The 17413-nt window shown below is 42.7% G+C and overlaps 1 protein-coding gene across 2 annotated transcripts in view; it reads left to right on the plus strand.

The window, feature by feature from the left end:
* plekhg3 (pleckstrin homology and RhoGEF domain containing G3) overlaps nucleotides 1–16609 on the plus strand; it is a 127875-nt gene extending 111266 nt beyond the window's left edge. For both annotated transcript variants that reach the window (XM_082961654.1, XM_014143856.3), the window contains 4 exons: nucleotides 777–787; nucleotides 2948–3061; nucleotides 11802–13401; nucleotides 14567–16609. In XM_082961654.1, the coding sequence (XP_082817780.1) occupies nucleotides 777–787; nucleotides 2948–3061; nucleotides 11802–13401; nucleotides 14567–15519 (2678 nt within the window). In that variant the 3' untranslated portion in view covers nucleotides 15520–16609. The remainder of the gene's footprint in view (nucleotides 1–776; nucleotides 788–2947; nucleotides 3062–11801; nucleotides 13402–14566) is intronic.
* The last annotated feature ends 804 nt before the right edge of the window (nucleotides 16610–17413 follow it).

The raw sequence follows: 17413 nt of genomic DNA on the forward strand, positions 1-17413 counted from the left end.
GTATTTTATTAGGATCCCCATTACCTCCTGCCAAGGCAGCCACTACTCTTCCTGGGGTCCAAACTGAAACAACACATCACAACAAAACAATAGTCTACATCAGTAATAAAACAATACGTCACATAAAGACATTGTGCACTATACAAATTGACACTGCTCCACCAGTCTGTGATGAGGGACCGTCACACAGCAGGTGCTTCAAAGGAACTGTGGGTAGCAGTAAAAGGAAAGCCCTTTTGTCCTCATTTTGGGGAGAACAAAAACTAAGGTCTTTTACTTCTCCTTCTGAAATGAGAGCATAAAAGCCCCTTGGTTGCTCCATCGAGTGTCTCTCCAGCTCTTTTCTAGTAGTCAAATGAGGTTTGAAGAGCCGATCGGTGTCTCTTGCCCGTTCGATTGACTCATTAGCATTATCCATTTTATTTTCTCATGCACCTTTTGTGGTGTGACAGTGAGCTAGGTTTAGTCCAAGCAAACAATGATGTCGGATTGCAAACTGACGAATTCATTTTCCAAACTCAATATGGAACTGTCAGTCATATGATACTTTGGCAAAGTTTCGTCTAAGGAGATTAGACTAATTCATTGGAGAAGAGAACTCAATTTCATTATCAGGGAGGTATCATAGTCATTGCGTGCATTTAATTTAGCTTATCATAGGCTTGTTTAATTACAATTGACTGAATACTTTGCTCTTTGTCCCTTTTATTAAGCATTTTTAAATATTTCTCTACCCTTCTTGTTCACCTGTCCTGTTATCGGTGGGGATCCTACAGCCGTCCTCAAGGTAAGCCCAGAGTGATCCATTTGAAATTGTCCTTGATAACAAACACGTGCTCTAAATATGCTGCACTTATCTCTGCTCTCAAAGCCCAGCCGAGGGGAATTTACGGTTAATAATGTCAGTTAACATGCCGTTCAAAGATGGCTAACATCAGAGAAAGTAAGGCTTTTTCCTAAGTGAGAGGAAACGTACATCTGGAGATTGACATATTTAATTTGGTGGACTTAAATTCAGGAAATGAAATGTTATATTTTGGAACTGCCCTCAATGGTTGCTTTCTCATGATTATTTCAGAACAAATTAACAGAATTCTATTCAATTTTCACTCCATGCAGTGACTTATTACCAGACACCCTAGGGGTCTTAATAGGAACCATCCTGTTGCTCTGTCTGGGATTTACTGTAGCTTTATAATGTCACCACATGTGGGTATGAGACGATTTTTGTTATAGGACTCATGTTTTCACACAATCCAGAGTATTTGCTGAGTGTGTGGAGATACCCAACAGGCTTTATTGAATAGGCCTTGAGGTGGTTCGTCAGACAAAATGCATTGTGTGATCTGTGTGACTTCACGCTACAGCACGCAGACAGCGAAGGGGCCCTAGCAGACGACCCGCGCTCCATTCAGGCAGCCACTACTGTCAGCACCCTAGGCTCGAGCCTAGGCGAGTCCGAGGCTGAGAGGCCTAGTGTGGAGGAGGAGGAGGAAGAAGAAGAGGAGGAGGATATGGGCCTTAGGAAGGACTCTCTTGAGAGCCTAAGCCCCAGTGACATTGAGAAGCCGAGGACAGGGTCAGCGTCCCACAAGGGCAGGGCGACCCTGGAGGAGGAATGTGACTCGGATGATATTCTGATGGAGGAAGACCAGGTAGAGGACTTTGCCAGTTCCATGCTGGCCGCCATCTCCTGCTGGCACTATAGAGCCAGGGCTTTGCTTTCCATGGGGGTCACAACGGTGAGGCTCTAGCTGCCACCATCGGGTTTCCTTCTTCTTCTAAGCTTTGTAGCTATCCCCTCCAGTCCCCAGCTTGGCCACGTTGGTCCACCCTAGTCTAGCTCAGAGTCTTGTCAGTCATAACCTACTAATGTCTTGGATAAACCCTTGTCAATGCTATTCGTATCCTGCAAACGGCGACTGACTTTTATGAATGATGCTCCGTCTAAGTATAGATGCTCTTTGTCTCAATGCTTTCTACATTCGACTGCGTTAGACTAATAGATGCATGATCGTCATACTCCCGGAGCACCTCTAATGCTGCTTATGTTGATTGACTGTGTTTTGTGCATGTTTGAGTGACTGCCGGTGCTGCAGAAGCAAGGGGATGAATGGAACCTTATTCATTTCTATTTAACTGACAAAATGACCTTTTGTTGTTTTGCTGCCATTTACAATGTTGTTGTCCATTGCCTCTTGTGAATCTTTCACTTAAAAAGAGATTTAAAAAGGGTAGGTAACTGCCTTCATCTCTCAGTTTAGCACAAACCTTGGCTCCAATGTCTCACTCTGACACTGCTCCCAGGACAGGTACATAAAAATAAAATAGGAGTCACCCTTTCTGTCTGTGCTCTAAACTACTGACCAGTCCTGAAGAAGTTCTGCATGCACAGTGTCCTGTTTAAACCAGCTATGTCTCATCTCTATAAACATCCCTCCGGTATTTTCTTATTTGTCTGTTTATTTATGCTGAACTAAAATAAGCGTTTGCTGCTACTTGAGTGTCAGTCTGACATTAGCGTCGTCTGTTTAACACAACACTGATTTGCATGTCTGCTGGGATTGATCAACTAATCTGGTGTGCATAGAGTGGGCTGTTGATAATGAAGTTTGCTGATTCACAACACAGGCTTTACCTGGCTCTAATCCTCTTGCAAATGCGTTGCCGTCTGTATTTTCAGACTCAAATAATGAGTCCCATTCTTACTATGTACATCTCAAACAGACCGGTATCATCTTTCACTCTTGTAATTAAAGTAATATTAGACTATAGGGTAAAAAATAACAAATTTATTGGCAATTTATACAATTTTATGAACACAATCTTGAAGACAAATATTATATTATTGCTTATCAAGATGCATTAGCCCTGTCTTGGCTGAGGTTAGGAAGCTAATTCTAAATGTTTTAAACCTGGTTCTAAAATGATATTTTTCTTCCTGAAGGATGAAGAGGGAGAAAATGTAATTGAGGAGAATGGGTCTCACAAAGAGAATGGGATTTCATCTGCTCCTGTGTTACAGTCGGGTACAGCGCAAAGCACCTCCATCGCGGAAAAGGTAAAGGAGTGTCAGAGCTGGTTGGTGTTTGTGCCTCCTCACTGTACCGTCTGAATCTGTGAAAAATCACATCATCTTGGGGATGGAGGGAAAACATTACTCATCTGCTGTCCACTCCACTTTCATCTGTCTCAAGTTTCTGGGTTTTATCTTAACCACTTTCCCTGCTTCAGCCAGTGCCTTCAGCCAGTGCCTTCAGCCAGTGCCTTCAGCCAGTGCCTTCAGCCAGTGCCTTCAGCCAGTGCCGCACATTATTCAGTGACACGTTGTGCCCATCTGTCTTGACTAATGTATTCCATCGAATGATGGCAGTAGAAGTGGCCTGTCTGAGTCAATGTGTCTCTTCCAAAGTACTTCACCTTGCCTCTCCGATTGGAAGCGCTGTCCAACCAAGCTTTCTGCTTCAGATTAATTCTGTCACAGCAACAGAACATGTGTCAGAATCTGGTAGATGAAATGGAACTGTAGATCATGTGAGGGGGGGAGAAATGTCACTTAATTTTAACATTCTGTCATAAAGAGCACATTTTCAACCTAATAAAAAAACACATTCCTTCCCATCTTGAGGTTAAGTATAAAAAATACGATATGCATATTAAGTGCCAAATAAAGTAACATGGTTGACAACGTCATCCTAAATCAGCCATCAATCTCTTTGTGACAGGGGGAATGGAAGCTTTTTGTGTGCAGCAGGTAGGGGCAATTGAATGCAAGCTCCACTGTGTGTATGTGTGTATATGTATGTATGTATGTATATATATATATATACACACACACACACACACACACACACACACACACACACACACACACACACACACACACACACACAGTGCGTTCGGAAAGTATTCAGACCCCTTGACTTATTCCACATTTTATTACATCCGTCTTATTCTAAAATGTATTAAATTAATGTTTTTCCTCATCAGTTTACACACAATATCCCATAATGACACATTTAAAACAGAAATACCTTATTTATATAAGTATTCAGACCCTTTGTTATGAGACTTGAAATTGAGCTCAGTGCATCCTGTTTCCATCGATCATCCTTGAGATGTTGATTGGAGTCCACCTGTGGTAAATTCAATTGTTTGGACATGATTTGGAAAGGCACACACCTGTCTATGTAAGGTTCCACTGTTGACAGTGCATGTCAGATCAAAAACCAAGCCATGAGGTCGAAGGAATTGTCCATAGAGCTCCGAGACAGGATTGTGTCGAGGCACAGATCTGGGGAAGGGTACCAAAATATTTCAGTAGATTTAAAAGGTCCCCAAGAACACAGTAGCCTCCATCATTCTTAAATGGAAGAAGTTTGGAACCACCAAGACTCTTCCTAGAGCTGCCCCCCGCCAAACTGATCAATCGGGGGAGAAGGGCCTTGGTCAGGGAGGTGACCAAGAACCCGATGGTCACTCTGACAGAGCTCTAGAGTTCCTCTGTGGAGATGGGAAAACTTTCCAGAAGGACAACCATCTCTGCAGCACTCCATCAATTAGGCCTTTATGGTAGAGTGGCCAGACGGAAGCCACTCCTCAGTAAAAGGTACATTACAGTCTGCTTGGAGTTTGCCAACAGCCAATGGCATCGCACGGCACGAAATACAAAACCAACTAAAATACCACAGTTCAATTTTCTCAAACAATCAACTATTTTACACCATTTTAAAGATAAGACTCTCGTTAATCTAACCACATTGTCCGATTTCAAAAAGGCTTTACAGCGAAAGCAAAACATTAGATTATGTCAGGAGAGTACATAGACACAAATAATCACACAGCCATTTTCCAAGCAAGCATATATGTCACAAAAACCCAAACCACAGCTAAATGCAGCACTAACCTTTGATGATCTTCATCAGATGACACTCCTAGGACATTATGTTATACAATACATGCATGTTTTGTTCAATCAAGTTCATATTTATATCAAAAAACAGCTTTTTACATTAGCATGTGATGTTCAGAACTAGCATACCCACCGAAAACATCCGGTGCATTTACTAAATTACTCATGATAAACGTTGACAAAATACATAACAATTATTTTAAGAATTATAGATACAGAACTCCTTTATGCAATCGCTATGTCCGATTTTAAAATAGCTTTTCGGCGAAAGCACATTTTGCAATATTCTGAGTACATAGCTCGGCCATCACGGCTAGCTATTTTGACATCCGCCAACTTCGGGGTCACCTAAACTCAGAATTACTATTAGAAAAATTGGATTACCTTTGCTGTTCTTCGTCAGAATGCACTCCCAGGACTTCTAATTCAACAACAAATGTTGTTTTTGTTCCAAATAATTCATACTTATATCCAAATACCTCTGTTTTGTTCGTGCGTTCAGGTCACTATCCGAAGGGTAACGCGCGAGCGCATTTCGTGACAAAAACTTAGAAGCATGTCAAACGCTGTTTAAAATCAATTTCTATGCTATTTTTCTCGTAAAATAGCGATAATATTCCAACCGGGCAACGTTGTATTCATTCAAAGGGAGAAAGAAAAACATGGCGAATTCTCGTGACTGCGCATCTCCAGTCTCACTGTCCCCTGGCTGACCACTTACAAACTCTGCTCCTATACTTTGCCCAGAGACAGCAGACACCCCATTCCACTTTCTGGCGGCTCTAGAGAGCCAGTGGAAGCCTTAGAAAGTGTCACGTTACAGCACAGATGCTGTAATGTCGATAGAGATGCAACAGAGGGACAACAAATTGTCAGACAGGGCACTTCCTGCATGGAATCTTCTCAGGTTTTGGCCTGCCATATGAGTTCTGTTATACTCACAGACACCATTCAAACAGCTTTAGAAACTTTAGAGTGTTTTCTATCCAAATCTACTAATAATATGCATATTCTAGTTTCTGGGCAGGAGTAGTAACCAGATTAAATCGGGTACGTTTTTTAATCCGGCTGTGAAAATACTGCCCCCTATCCCAAAGAAGTTAAAGCAAGATTCTCTGGTCTGATGAAACCAAGCATGTCTGGAGGAAACCTGGCAACATCCCTACAGTGAAGCATGATGGTAGCAATATGATGTGGGGATGTTTTTCAGTGGCAGGGACTGGGAGAATAGTCAGGATCGAGGGAAATATAAACAGAGCAAAGTACAGAGAGATCCTTGATGAAAACCTGCTCCAGAGCTCTCAGGACCTCAGACTGGGGCAAAGGTTCACCTTCCAACAGGACAACGACCCTAAGCACACAGCCAAGACAATGCAGGAGTGGCTTTGGGACAACTCTCTGAATGTTCTTGAGTGGCTCAGCCAGAGCCCGGACTTGAACTCGATCAAACACCTCTGGAGAGACCTGAAAATAGCTGTGCAGCGACGCTCCCCGACCAACCTGACAGAGGTTCAGAGGATCTGCAGAGAAGAATTGGAGAAACTCCCCAAATACAGGTGTGCCAAGCTTGTAGCTTCATAAACAAGAAGGCTCAAGGCTGTAATCACTGCCAAGGTGCTTCAACAAAGTACTGAGTAAAGTGTCTGAATACTTACGTAAATGTGATATTTGTTGTTTTTTTTGTCCAGTTTTGCTTTGTCATTATGGGGTATTGTGTGTAGATTGATGGGGAAAAAATATTTAATACATTTTAGAATACGGCTGTAACGTAACAAAATGTGGGGTCTGAATACTTTTCAAATGCCCTGTATACAGTTGAAGTCGGAAGTTTACATACACTTATGTTGGAGTCATTAAAACTCGTTTTTCAACCCCTCCACATTTCTTGTTAACAAACTATAGGTTTGGCAAGTCGGTTAGGACATCTACTTCGTGCATGACACAAGTCATTTTTCCAACAATTGTTTACAGACAGATTATTTAACTTATAATTCACTGTATCACAATTACAGTGGGTCAGAAGTTTACATACACTAAGTTGACTGTGCCTTTAAACAGCTTGGAAAATTCCAGAAAATTATGTCATGGCTTTAGAAGCTTCTGATAGGCTAATTGACATCATTTGAGTCAATTGAGGTGTACCTGTGGATGTATTTCAAGACCTACCTTCAAACTCAGTGCCTCTTTGCTTGACATCATGGGAAAATCAAAAGAAATCAGCCAAGACCTCAGAAACAAAATTGTAGACCTCCGCATGTCTGGTTCATCCTTGGGAGCAATTTCCAAATGCCTAAAGGTACCACGTTCATCTGTACACACAATAGTACGCAAGCATAATCACCATTGGACGACGCAGCTGTCATACCACTCAGGAAGGAAACGTGTTCTGTCTCCTAGATATGAACGTACTTTGGTGCAAAAAGTGCAAATCAATCCCAGAACAACAGCAGGACCTTGTGAAGATGCTGGAGGAAACAGGTTCAAAAGTATCTATATCCACAGTAAAATGAGTCCTTTAACGACATAACCTGAAAGGCCTCTCAGCAAGGAAGAAGCCACTGCTCCAAAACCGCCATAAAAAAGCCAGACTACGGTTTGCAGCTGCACATGGGGACAAAGATCATACTTTTTGGAGAAATATACTCTGGTCTGATGAAACAAAAATAGAACTGTTTGGCCATAATGGCCTTTTATGTTTGGAGGAAAAAGAGGGAGGCTTGCAAGCCGAAGAACACCATCCCAACCGTGAAGCACGGGGGTGGCAGCGTCACGCTGTGGGGGTGCTTTGCTGCAGGAGGGACTGGTGCAGCCTCACAAAATAGATGGCATCATGAGGAGGAAAATTATGTGGATATACTGAAGCAACATCTCAAGACATCAGTCAGGAAGTTAAAGCTTGGTCACAAATGGCTCTACCAAATGGACAATGAGCCCAAGCATACAGTGAGGGAAAAAATTATTTGATCCCCTGCTGATTTTGTACGTTTGCCCACTGACAAAGAAATGATCAGATCTTTCTGATTGAGAGGGGGTCAAATACTTATTTCCTTGATTAAAATGCAAATCAATTTATAACATTTTTGACATGCGTTTTTCTGGATTTTTTTTGTTATTCTGTCTCTCACTGTTCAAATAAACCTACCATTAAAATTATAGACTGATCATTTCTTTGTCAGTGGGCAAACGTACAAAATCAGCAGGGGATCAAATACTTTTTTCCCCTCACGGTACTTCCAATGTTGTGGCAAAATGGCTTAAGGACAACAAAGTCAAGGTATTGGAGTGGCCATCACAAAGCCCTGACCTCAGTCCTATAGAACATTTGTGGGCCGGTCTGAAAAAGCGTGCGTGAGCAAGGAGACCTAAAAACCTGACTCAGTTACACCAGCTCTGTCAGGAGGAATGGGCCAAAATTCACCCAACTTATTGTGGGAAGCTTGTGGAAGGCTACCTGAAACGTTTGACCAAAGTTAAACAATTTTAAGGCAATGCTACCAAATACTAATTGAGTGTATGTAAAATTCTGACCCACTGGGAATGTGATGAAAGAAATAAAAGCTGAAATAAATAATTCTCTCTAATATTTTTCAGACATTTCACATTCTTAAAATAGTGGTGAGATCCTAACTGACCTAAAACAGGGAATGTTTAATAGGATTACATGTCAGGAATTGTGAAAAACTGAGTTTAAATCTATTTGGCTAAGGTGTATGTAAACTTCCGACTTCAACTATATATACCAAATTGAAGGGTTATGTTCGACTGGTTCAGTTGTCCACCATAAAATTGACAAGAGTAGGACCAGCTCAGCTGCTTTTACACTATGATTTGACTATATATATATTATGTATTTTTATTGGGGTGGGGGGACTCAGTTGGTGTCTGAACTTAACGGTAATAGTCAACAGTCAAAATGTTGTTGTGCATCAGAAGTCACATTTGTTTGTTAAGTATTGTTGAATTACTGACCAGGAACTTTACTTTTATATAAGCGAGAAATAATATTTAAAATACTAAGGAACATTTGCTCATCCATTATCATATAAAAAAAAAATGGCCAACATTTGCCTCTACCCTATGGCAAAATGTGTAGAATTGCAGAAAATTTGTTATAAAATTGCTTAATCTTCTCTCTGCTCCATATCAAAATGTGTAGACTTGCAGCAAACATTTTCTCTACTGCCCATGAAAAAATGCTCAGAAATAAATGTTTTTGCGCAATATTCCAAATGCCTGTATCGCCAGAATCGAGGTTTTGACATATTTTGTTTTTTGAGAGTTTATTTCCGCTTGTTCTCAAGCGAACATAAGGGTGTGTTCATAACAATTCATCTGTTTCACTTTGTTAGCTAGCAAATAGATTTAAGTTGGCTGAACTTTAAATATTGTCTGGCTAATCACTAGCACGTGGGCTTGAGAGATTGTTGATGAGACCATTGTTAGTTTATTACAGCCTAATGCCAGCTCCTAATGCCTGCTACAAGTGAATGTGCATTATGCATGGTTCCAGTAAAATTTGTAACAAAAAGGGCATTTTCATAGACAGACTTGAAGGCCAGATCAGTGATTATTGCAACAAAAAGCAGGTTAAACTATTTTGATGAAATAATGAATGGGTGTTATGGTTGGGGAAGGTTTATATTTAGCCTAGGTATAATTACACAAGCCCTGAATTCATTAGATTATTGCTGACTGTTTGTAATGCATTGTATTTGACCTGTAATTGCACAACAACAATTATTTAGAGGAAACATTTGAAAAAATGGAGATGTATAGTCATGGCCAAAAGTTTTGAGAATGACACAAATATTAATTTTCACAAAGTCTGCTGCCTCAGTTTATATGATGGCAATTTGCATATACTCCAGAATGTTATGAAGAGTGATCAGATGAATTGCAATTAATTGCAAAGTCCCTCTTTGCCATGCAAATGAACTGAATCCCCAAAGAACATTTCCACTGCATTTCAGCCCTGCCACAAAAGGACCAGCTGACATCATGTCAGTGATTCTCTCGTTAACACAGGTGTGAGTGTTGACGAGGACAAGGCAGGAGATCACTCTGTCATGCTGATTGAGTTCGAATAACAGAATGGAAGCTTCAAAAGGAGGGTGGTGCTTGGAATCATTGTTCTTCCTCTGTCAATCATGGTTACCTGCAAGGAAACACGTGCCGTCATCATTGCTTTGCACAAAAAGGGCTTCACAGGCAAGGATATTGCTGCCAGTAAGATTGCACCTAAATCAACCATTTATCGGATCATCAAGAACTTCAAAGAGAGCGGTTCAATTGTTGTGAAGGCTTCAGGGCGCCCAAGAAAGTCCAGCAAGCGCCAGGACCATCTCCTAAAGTTGATTCAGCTGCGGGATCGGGGCACCACCAGTACAGAGCTTGCTCAGGAATGGCAGCAGGCAGGTGTGAGTGCATCTGCACGCACAGTGAGGCGAAGACTTTTGGAGGATGGCCTGGTGTCAAGAAGGGCAGCAAAGAAGCCACTTCTCTCCAGGAAAAACATCAGGGACAGACTGATATTCTGCAAAAGGTACAGGGATTAGACTGCTGAGGACTGGGGTAAAGTCATTTTCTCTGATAAATCCCCTTTCCGATTGTTTGGGGCATCGGGAAAAAAGCATGTCCGGAGAAGACAAGGTCCTGTGTCATGCCAACGGTAAAGCATCCTGAGACCGTTCATGTGTGGGGTTGCTTCTCAGCCAAGGGAGTGGCCTGACTCACAATTTTGCCTAAGAACACAGCCATGAATAAAGAATGGTACCAACACATCCTCCGAGAGCAACTTCTCCCAACCATCCAGGAACAGTTTAGTGAAGAACAATGCATTTTCCAGCATGATGGAGCACCTTGCCATAAGGCAAAAGTGATATCTAAGTGGCTCGGGGAACAAAACATTGATATTTTGGGTCCATGGCCAGGAAACTCAACAAAAACCCACAAATTCTGACAAACTCCAAGCATTGATTATGCAAGAATGGGCTGCCATCAGTCAGGATGTGGCCCAGAAGTTAATTGACAGCATGCGGCGGATTGCAGTGGTCTTGAAAAAGAAGGGTCAACACTGCAAATATTGACTCTTTGCATCAACTTCATGTAATTGTCAATAAAAGCCTTTGACACTTATGAAATGCTTTTAATTATACTTCAGTATTCCATAGTAACATCTGACAAAAATATCTAAAGACACTGAAGCAGCTGACTTTGTGGAAATTAATATTTGTGTCGCTCTCAAAACTTTTGGCCACGACTGTATATCGTGAATCGCTCATAAATCTGAAACAATCTAGAAATCATTTTTAAGCCATATCACCCAGCCCTACCCCCATCAAAGTTGCACAAGCACTAAGTTCATGGAACTACCCAGGTACTGACACATTTTTAAAGATGCACATTTTGCATTGTTTGTTTTCAGTGTGTTCTGAAAAAGACTTCACTTGTTTAGAAAATTGATGAATGTTAAAGGTGCAATATGCAGAAATCCCTCTGCCATTTCCTGGTGGCAAAAATTTGAATAGTTTGCCTAATTTCAGTTTGGGACTAACTAAGCAATGCATAGTGTAGAGAATCATTGTACCATCTAAACCGCTGTGAAATATTTTTTCAATAACCAAAAATATAGTACTTTCATCTGTTTGAATCTGTTGTACAAAATCGAAAGTAAAAGACGCAAAAGCGAAACTTAAGAAAGGAAAGTATAGAAACAGCGCACATAGAACACTTCTACCCCTTCTTACACTTGCTTTCAATGGAAATTACAGATCTATAACTCCGATTTCTATGTGAATTTGGTAGGGTCACCCCAAAAAGTAAAAAATTGCAGATTTAAGGATGGAGGTTGCTTTTGTGCTCTTACTCAGAATTACACTTTTTCTCCAAGGCTCCTCAGGACAAGCCGCTGCTCCAGACCAAGACCTCTGCCTCGGAGTCCATTGAAAGGCTTAAGACAGCCCCCTCAGACCCAGAGAAGGCTTCTGCCACTCCTCCCAAGGTCTGCACCACTCCTCCCAAGGTCTGCACCACTCCTCCCAAGGTCTGCACCACTCCCCCCAGGATGGAGGTACCAGAGCCCCAGAGTGACAAGGAGGATGCGATGGAGGAACAGACCGGGGCGTCGTCAGCATCTCAGTCAGATGACATAAAAACATTGAGCAGTGCAGAATCTTCAGAAGAAGAGGAGGAAGAGGAAGTAGCAGCAGCACAGGAGAGCGGGTCCAGCAGCATTCTACCTCCCTCCGTACTGAATCAAGCCAGTGCCATTGCGGAGCACTTCACCAACACCGCCAGGCGAGGCAGCACTGATGATGCCCGCTCCCTTGGCTGCCCCTCACCACGCCTTCCCAGCCGGACTGAGAGCACCCTCAGCCTTGGCGGCGAAGCCAATGAACGCCCCCACTGGCTGAACAGCTCCTGCTTCGAACCAACCCAGGACAACTTTGGCGGAACGGATCTGACTATGCTTTCTCCGAGGGATGACAGCCTCTTTGAGATCCACAGGAGGAGAGACTCTACCCTATCCAAGCAGGACCAATTGCTCATTGACAAAATCAAAAGCTACTACGAGACTGCCGAGCACCAGGATGCCAACTTCAGCCTCAGGCGCAGGGAGAGCCTGACCTACATCCCTACTGGCCTTGTCAAGAACTCTGTCAGCTGGTTCAACAGTTCAGACGAGAGCCCTGGCACAGAGAAAAGTGATACATCAGCCTTGGCCACTTCCTCTGCACCTCACCCTTCCACTTCAGAACCTGATTCATCCAAGGCTCCAGACGTCTGGGACTGCATGACCTCCAGTGCATCATTTGACTCACTGGAGTTGGAGAGAAGTAAGAAGCTTGAGGTGGTGGGTTCAGAGGCAGAGAGAAAGGACCGGTCTCGGGGTTTACAGGAGAGGCACATCCAGGACGAGGAGTTCCGACCTTCATCTGAGATGATCAAGGTTTGGCAGGATATGGAGAAAAGGGGGAGCAGATCCCAGGGAGAGGCCAGAGGCCCTGTGAAAGACAGCGAGGCTCAACAGAAGACCTCTAGAGTCGCTGGTCCAAGCCTCTGCAGAAGGAGCCAGACTCCAAAGAAGAACTCTGACTCGGAGCCTGACGATTCCTTTATGATACTGGAGGAAGCTGACCTGAGCACCATCACTGAAGAGTCCATGAGCCCTTCGCCCATCAAGAGCAAGGTGTTGGGGCTTGGCCGTACAGCGAGTGTGAGGGATCCCCGCAGGTCCAGGGTTGACGAGGGTAGGCTTTCCAGAGCTCCTATGCCCAGGGTCATCCAGTTGAGGGCTGAGGAAGGGGAGGAGGCCAGCAAGGAGCATCAGTCGCCGGACGATGCGGAGATGGCTAAGAACAAAGTTTTCCAGTTGGCCCGGCAGTACAGCCAGCGTATCAAGTGCACCACACCAGCTCCTAGGCAGCGAGATGTCCTGTTTGGAAAGAAGAATCTGCCCTGTGTGATCGAGGAGAAGCCAGAGAGCTCAGGTACGGAAGATATGGAAGAGTGTTTTGTTTTTCAAAATGATGTGCACTCAGGTAGGGAAGAGCTTTGTTTGTCCCTAAGTGTTGTGCCTCAAGAAATGCTGTGTAATTATTTTTACCAAGTAGGGTTTGAACTAGTCTTAGCCTCGCTAGGAGGTGCTCTCCTATTAGCCTGGCAAATATTGGTTTCCAGTGACTGATAGGGCTGCCCACATTGGGGGGAAGATTTGATGGAAAAGGTTACTAATAGATTGCTTAGCAAATCATACAGTTTTTATTTATGTGGCCTATGTAGTTTACATGCACACTAAACCAGTATTACTTTGACTATGGCAATACTCTGAGTAAGGCAGAGTAAGGTCTTAATTAGAGTAAGCATACTCCGAGTAAAATAGGTTGAATATCGAGCTATTTTCCACATTATTATAGGATTATTAGGACAAGTAAACGCCTTAATCGGAGTATTGCTCTTTCTCTGAATACTTTTCGGCAAACAAGCGCACAGGAAAGCAACTTACTCCAGAAGAGAAGGCATTGGGTGAGTCAAGGTAGGATGATGAGTAGCTGGTTTTAGCAATGCTAATTTGTATTCTCCAGCCAATTTAGCTTGTTTGCTAAATTGTGTCATTGGTATGTCGTTGTCGTGGGTATATTAGCGGTCGTGACGGACATGAGACGGAGCTCACGATAAGCTCCCACTGTTGTTAATGCAGCCTACTACATCGGCAGCGTGAGCAGTACAGCAGCACTTAAAGCACGCATTTTCACTCTATTTTCCTGAAGCCGACACAAGTCACTGAAGCTTCTGGAAACTGGAAGAAATGTCTTGCGCTGCCTTCGTAATATGCTGCCTGAGTAGCAGTCAAAAAACTATGCTGACAGAACGCGAATGTGATGTTTTGTAGTGCATTGTAGATTTGTCATTAGTCAGAATATTGTTTTACTCAGAGTATTCACAATAATCGTGAATATTGTGTGCATGTAAACATACCTGAAGATACCAAAACTACTACTAAGCAATTTAAACCGCAGTGTCCCTTCGGAGCATTACAGTATACCACACAAGAATGCCCAAAATAAAAACAGAACTTTCAACTTTTTCTGATTCTCTGATGCTCAGATACTTCCTGTTAAGTCTTGTTTATGTGGTGTGCTTTGTGTTTTACAGGTAAACCCAACTTGACGCTGCCCCTGCTCTCATTTGATCGTATGAGCAATCTCCAGGAGTTGAGTCCTATAGCCAGATCTCCCAACCCTGCTCACATGCCTAGCTCTTTGGGCAGTCCCAGGGTCCTTTCACCCGGCCGCATGTCCGCAAAGAGCCCACTCAATCCTACGCCTACCGAGGCTTTTAACTGGCCCGACGTGAGGACACTTCGCTGCAAGTATGCCAGCTCGGACAATGACCAGCCCCAGCTGCCGCCAGTTAACCGAAGCCGTTCAGTTCCTGAGAGGATGGACAGCGGCCCCAAAAGGCGTTCAAGCTTCTGCTCCAGCTTAGTCACTGCTTTTGGTACGGTTGAGGCTCCGGCCTACAGACCCCAGCTCAGCAGGGACCCTGGGCCTGGAGAGGGGTTGGCTAGGCTCCAGAGGGCCGGGTCACTGGACCAGAGGCTGAGTGGGCTGCATCTGAGTGAGCTGCAGAACCTCCAGGATGAAGTCCCTAATGACAGTTACTACATCTCAGCACAGGCCACCATGCCCAATGACCACAGGGTCGTTGTTGTGGAGAAGGTTCCGGAGCCTGAGACAGAATCCAGCTCTGCAGAACCACTGGAGATGGTACTCAGGGCAAGGAGAGTAGAGGTGGTAGAGGACATAGATGATAGCTATGTCCAGATCCGTTCACCGACCACTAGAGAGAAAATCTCCATCATGGCTGTAATCGACCGCTGCCGGGCCTATCAGGAGTCAGATGAGTATAGGCAAAGGGAGGAGGGCGGGGCTAAGGCAGAGTCAGTACCCTTGAGTGGGAGGGGCAAGGAACTTGACAAGGGTCCACCCTCAAATGAAAAGCTTGACGACGCCCAGAAAACTGCCATGAACTTGGTCAAAAAGACAGATGCTAGTCAACAGAACGTGGTGAAAAACTTGAGACAAAAATTCCTTAACTTGAGGTGAATAGCACCAGTAAACTTTTTAAATAACCTTTTATCCTGTTCATATTTTTCATCAACTAAAGGGTTTAAGTTAGGTATGCTGATCTCAAGTTAGGATTCGGTGTGCATGTTGGTCAGTCCTGTACTGCAATTTAATGACTTAAGCTTTGCTGTCAAACTTTCTGTGTACATAGAAGCGGTTATAGTGACAGCCCAGGGAAAATGTAGTTGTTTTGTCTCAGAAATGTTGCATAGAAATGTTTAAATATCTATGTACAATACTCAAGAGAACCCTCTCTTGATCCTGAAATGATGTCTGTCTAAAGCACCTTTTGTATAGCTTGTGTTGTTCCATCATAAGGCAATTGTATTGCACAATTGAAGAAAGCAATTTTTTGGAGGGAGCGAAATGTACTTAGTTTTCTTTCTAGGGTGGCTACCCACTGGGCACAGATGTCACGTCAATGTCTAGTTTTGATTTACATTTGATTGACTTGTCAACTAATGTAAATTCAAAGTAAAACCAACAAACATTTTGACCATCATTGGGTTTAGGTTAAAAGTTGGGTGAAAAAAAGACAAATTACCTAAATTCCTTTACGTCAATGACCATGTTGATTCAACGTCTTCAAATTGAATTTGTTTGTTGAAATGACATGGAAACAACATTGATTCAACCAGTTTGTGCCCAGTGGCTACTGTGTCTCTGACATGAAATGAGAGCCCCTCAACATCATAGCAGCACTACTGTTTACTGGAAAACACAGAAATATATGATATTGTCTGACGACAATAGTTTTTGGGGGAAATGCTGACCAGAAAATTAAGGGATTGAGTCTGAAACTTGAGAGCATTGCATAATTTGCTGTCTTTACCATCTTTCCTTGAACTCTCACCCTGCACTAGACTTAACCTTCACTGCACATGGCCTGACCACTAAAATACACATGAGAGAGTCATGGCCATACTGGGATATAATGGTTCATTAATTGCCCTGTGACCACTTTGTAAATCCCACCTGAAGTGGTGATAGCTCAAGGATTGTCATGTAATTTTATATAATCATTGAATTGTCAAATGGATTGAGAATCAAAGACCCTGTATGAAGTGTTGCTCTTTTCTAGTCAGTCAACTTCTTACCTTGATTATATATATATCATTGTTCAGTTAATTGGCTAATGATGTGCACTTTGTATGTGTTCTCTGCTTTGGCTGCCCAAAGGAACTTCATTCACAGCAACAGGTCATTGAAATGAGTCGACGTAAAACTTGAAAGAGTGAGAACTGGTGTACATGTATAGATCCAGGGAACCCTAGTCAAAGGAGTCCGGGTCTTCTACTGCTAAAAAGTGTTACTGTCACTGCTCACTTCTCCGAGGGTCATTCCTTCTCTTCACTTTCTACATTTACCTCTTATTTATTAAGCCAACGTAAATTTTATGAACATGACTTGTCTTGTCTTTATATATTTGTGTGTGTGTGTGTGTGTGTGTGTGTGTATAGATATAGATGTTGATATCTATATATATATATATATATATATATATATATAATATATATATATATATATATATATATATATATATATATATATATATATGTGTATATGTGTATGTTGACGGTTGTACAGAAATGTTTGTGTTGCCTAGAGATGGCATACATTCCATATTAAAACAGCACATAGTGCTCACTTGTCCAGAAAAAATGTTTTATTGTGTGCGCATGCGTGCGTTCGAGTCAGGGAGAGCACGTCTTTCTGTTTCTTTTAAAGAATTGGGGCTGTATGGCTGGACAAATAAGGTTTAGTTGAATCTCCTTTACGGTGTCCATATTATAATTGGGTCTGTATGGCTGGACAAATAAGGTTTAGTTGAATCTCCTTAACACGGAACCCAAACCGTGTGCCATCGTGCATA

This window comes from Salmo salar, chromosome 15 (genome assembly GCF_965601325.2).
Source record: "Salmo salar chromosome 15, fSalSal1, whole genome shotgun sequence".
In the NCBI taxonomy this organism is placed as follows: Eukaryota; Metazoa; Chordata; class Actinopteri; order Salmoniformes; family Salmonidae; genus Salmo; species Salmo salar.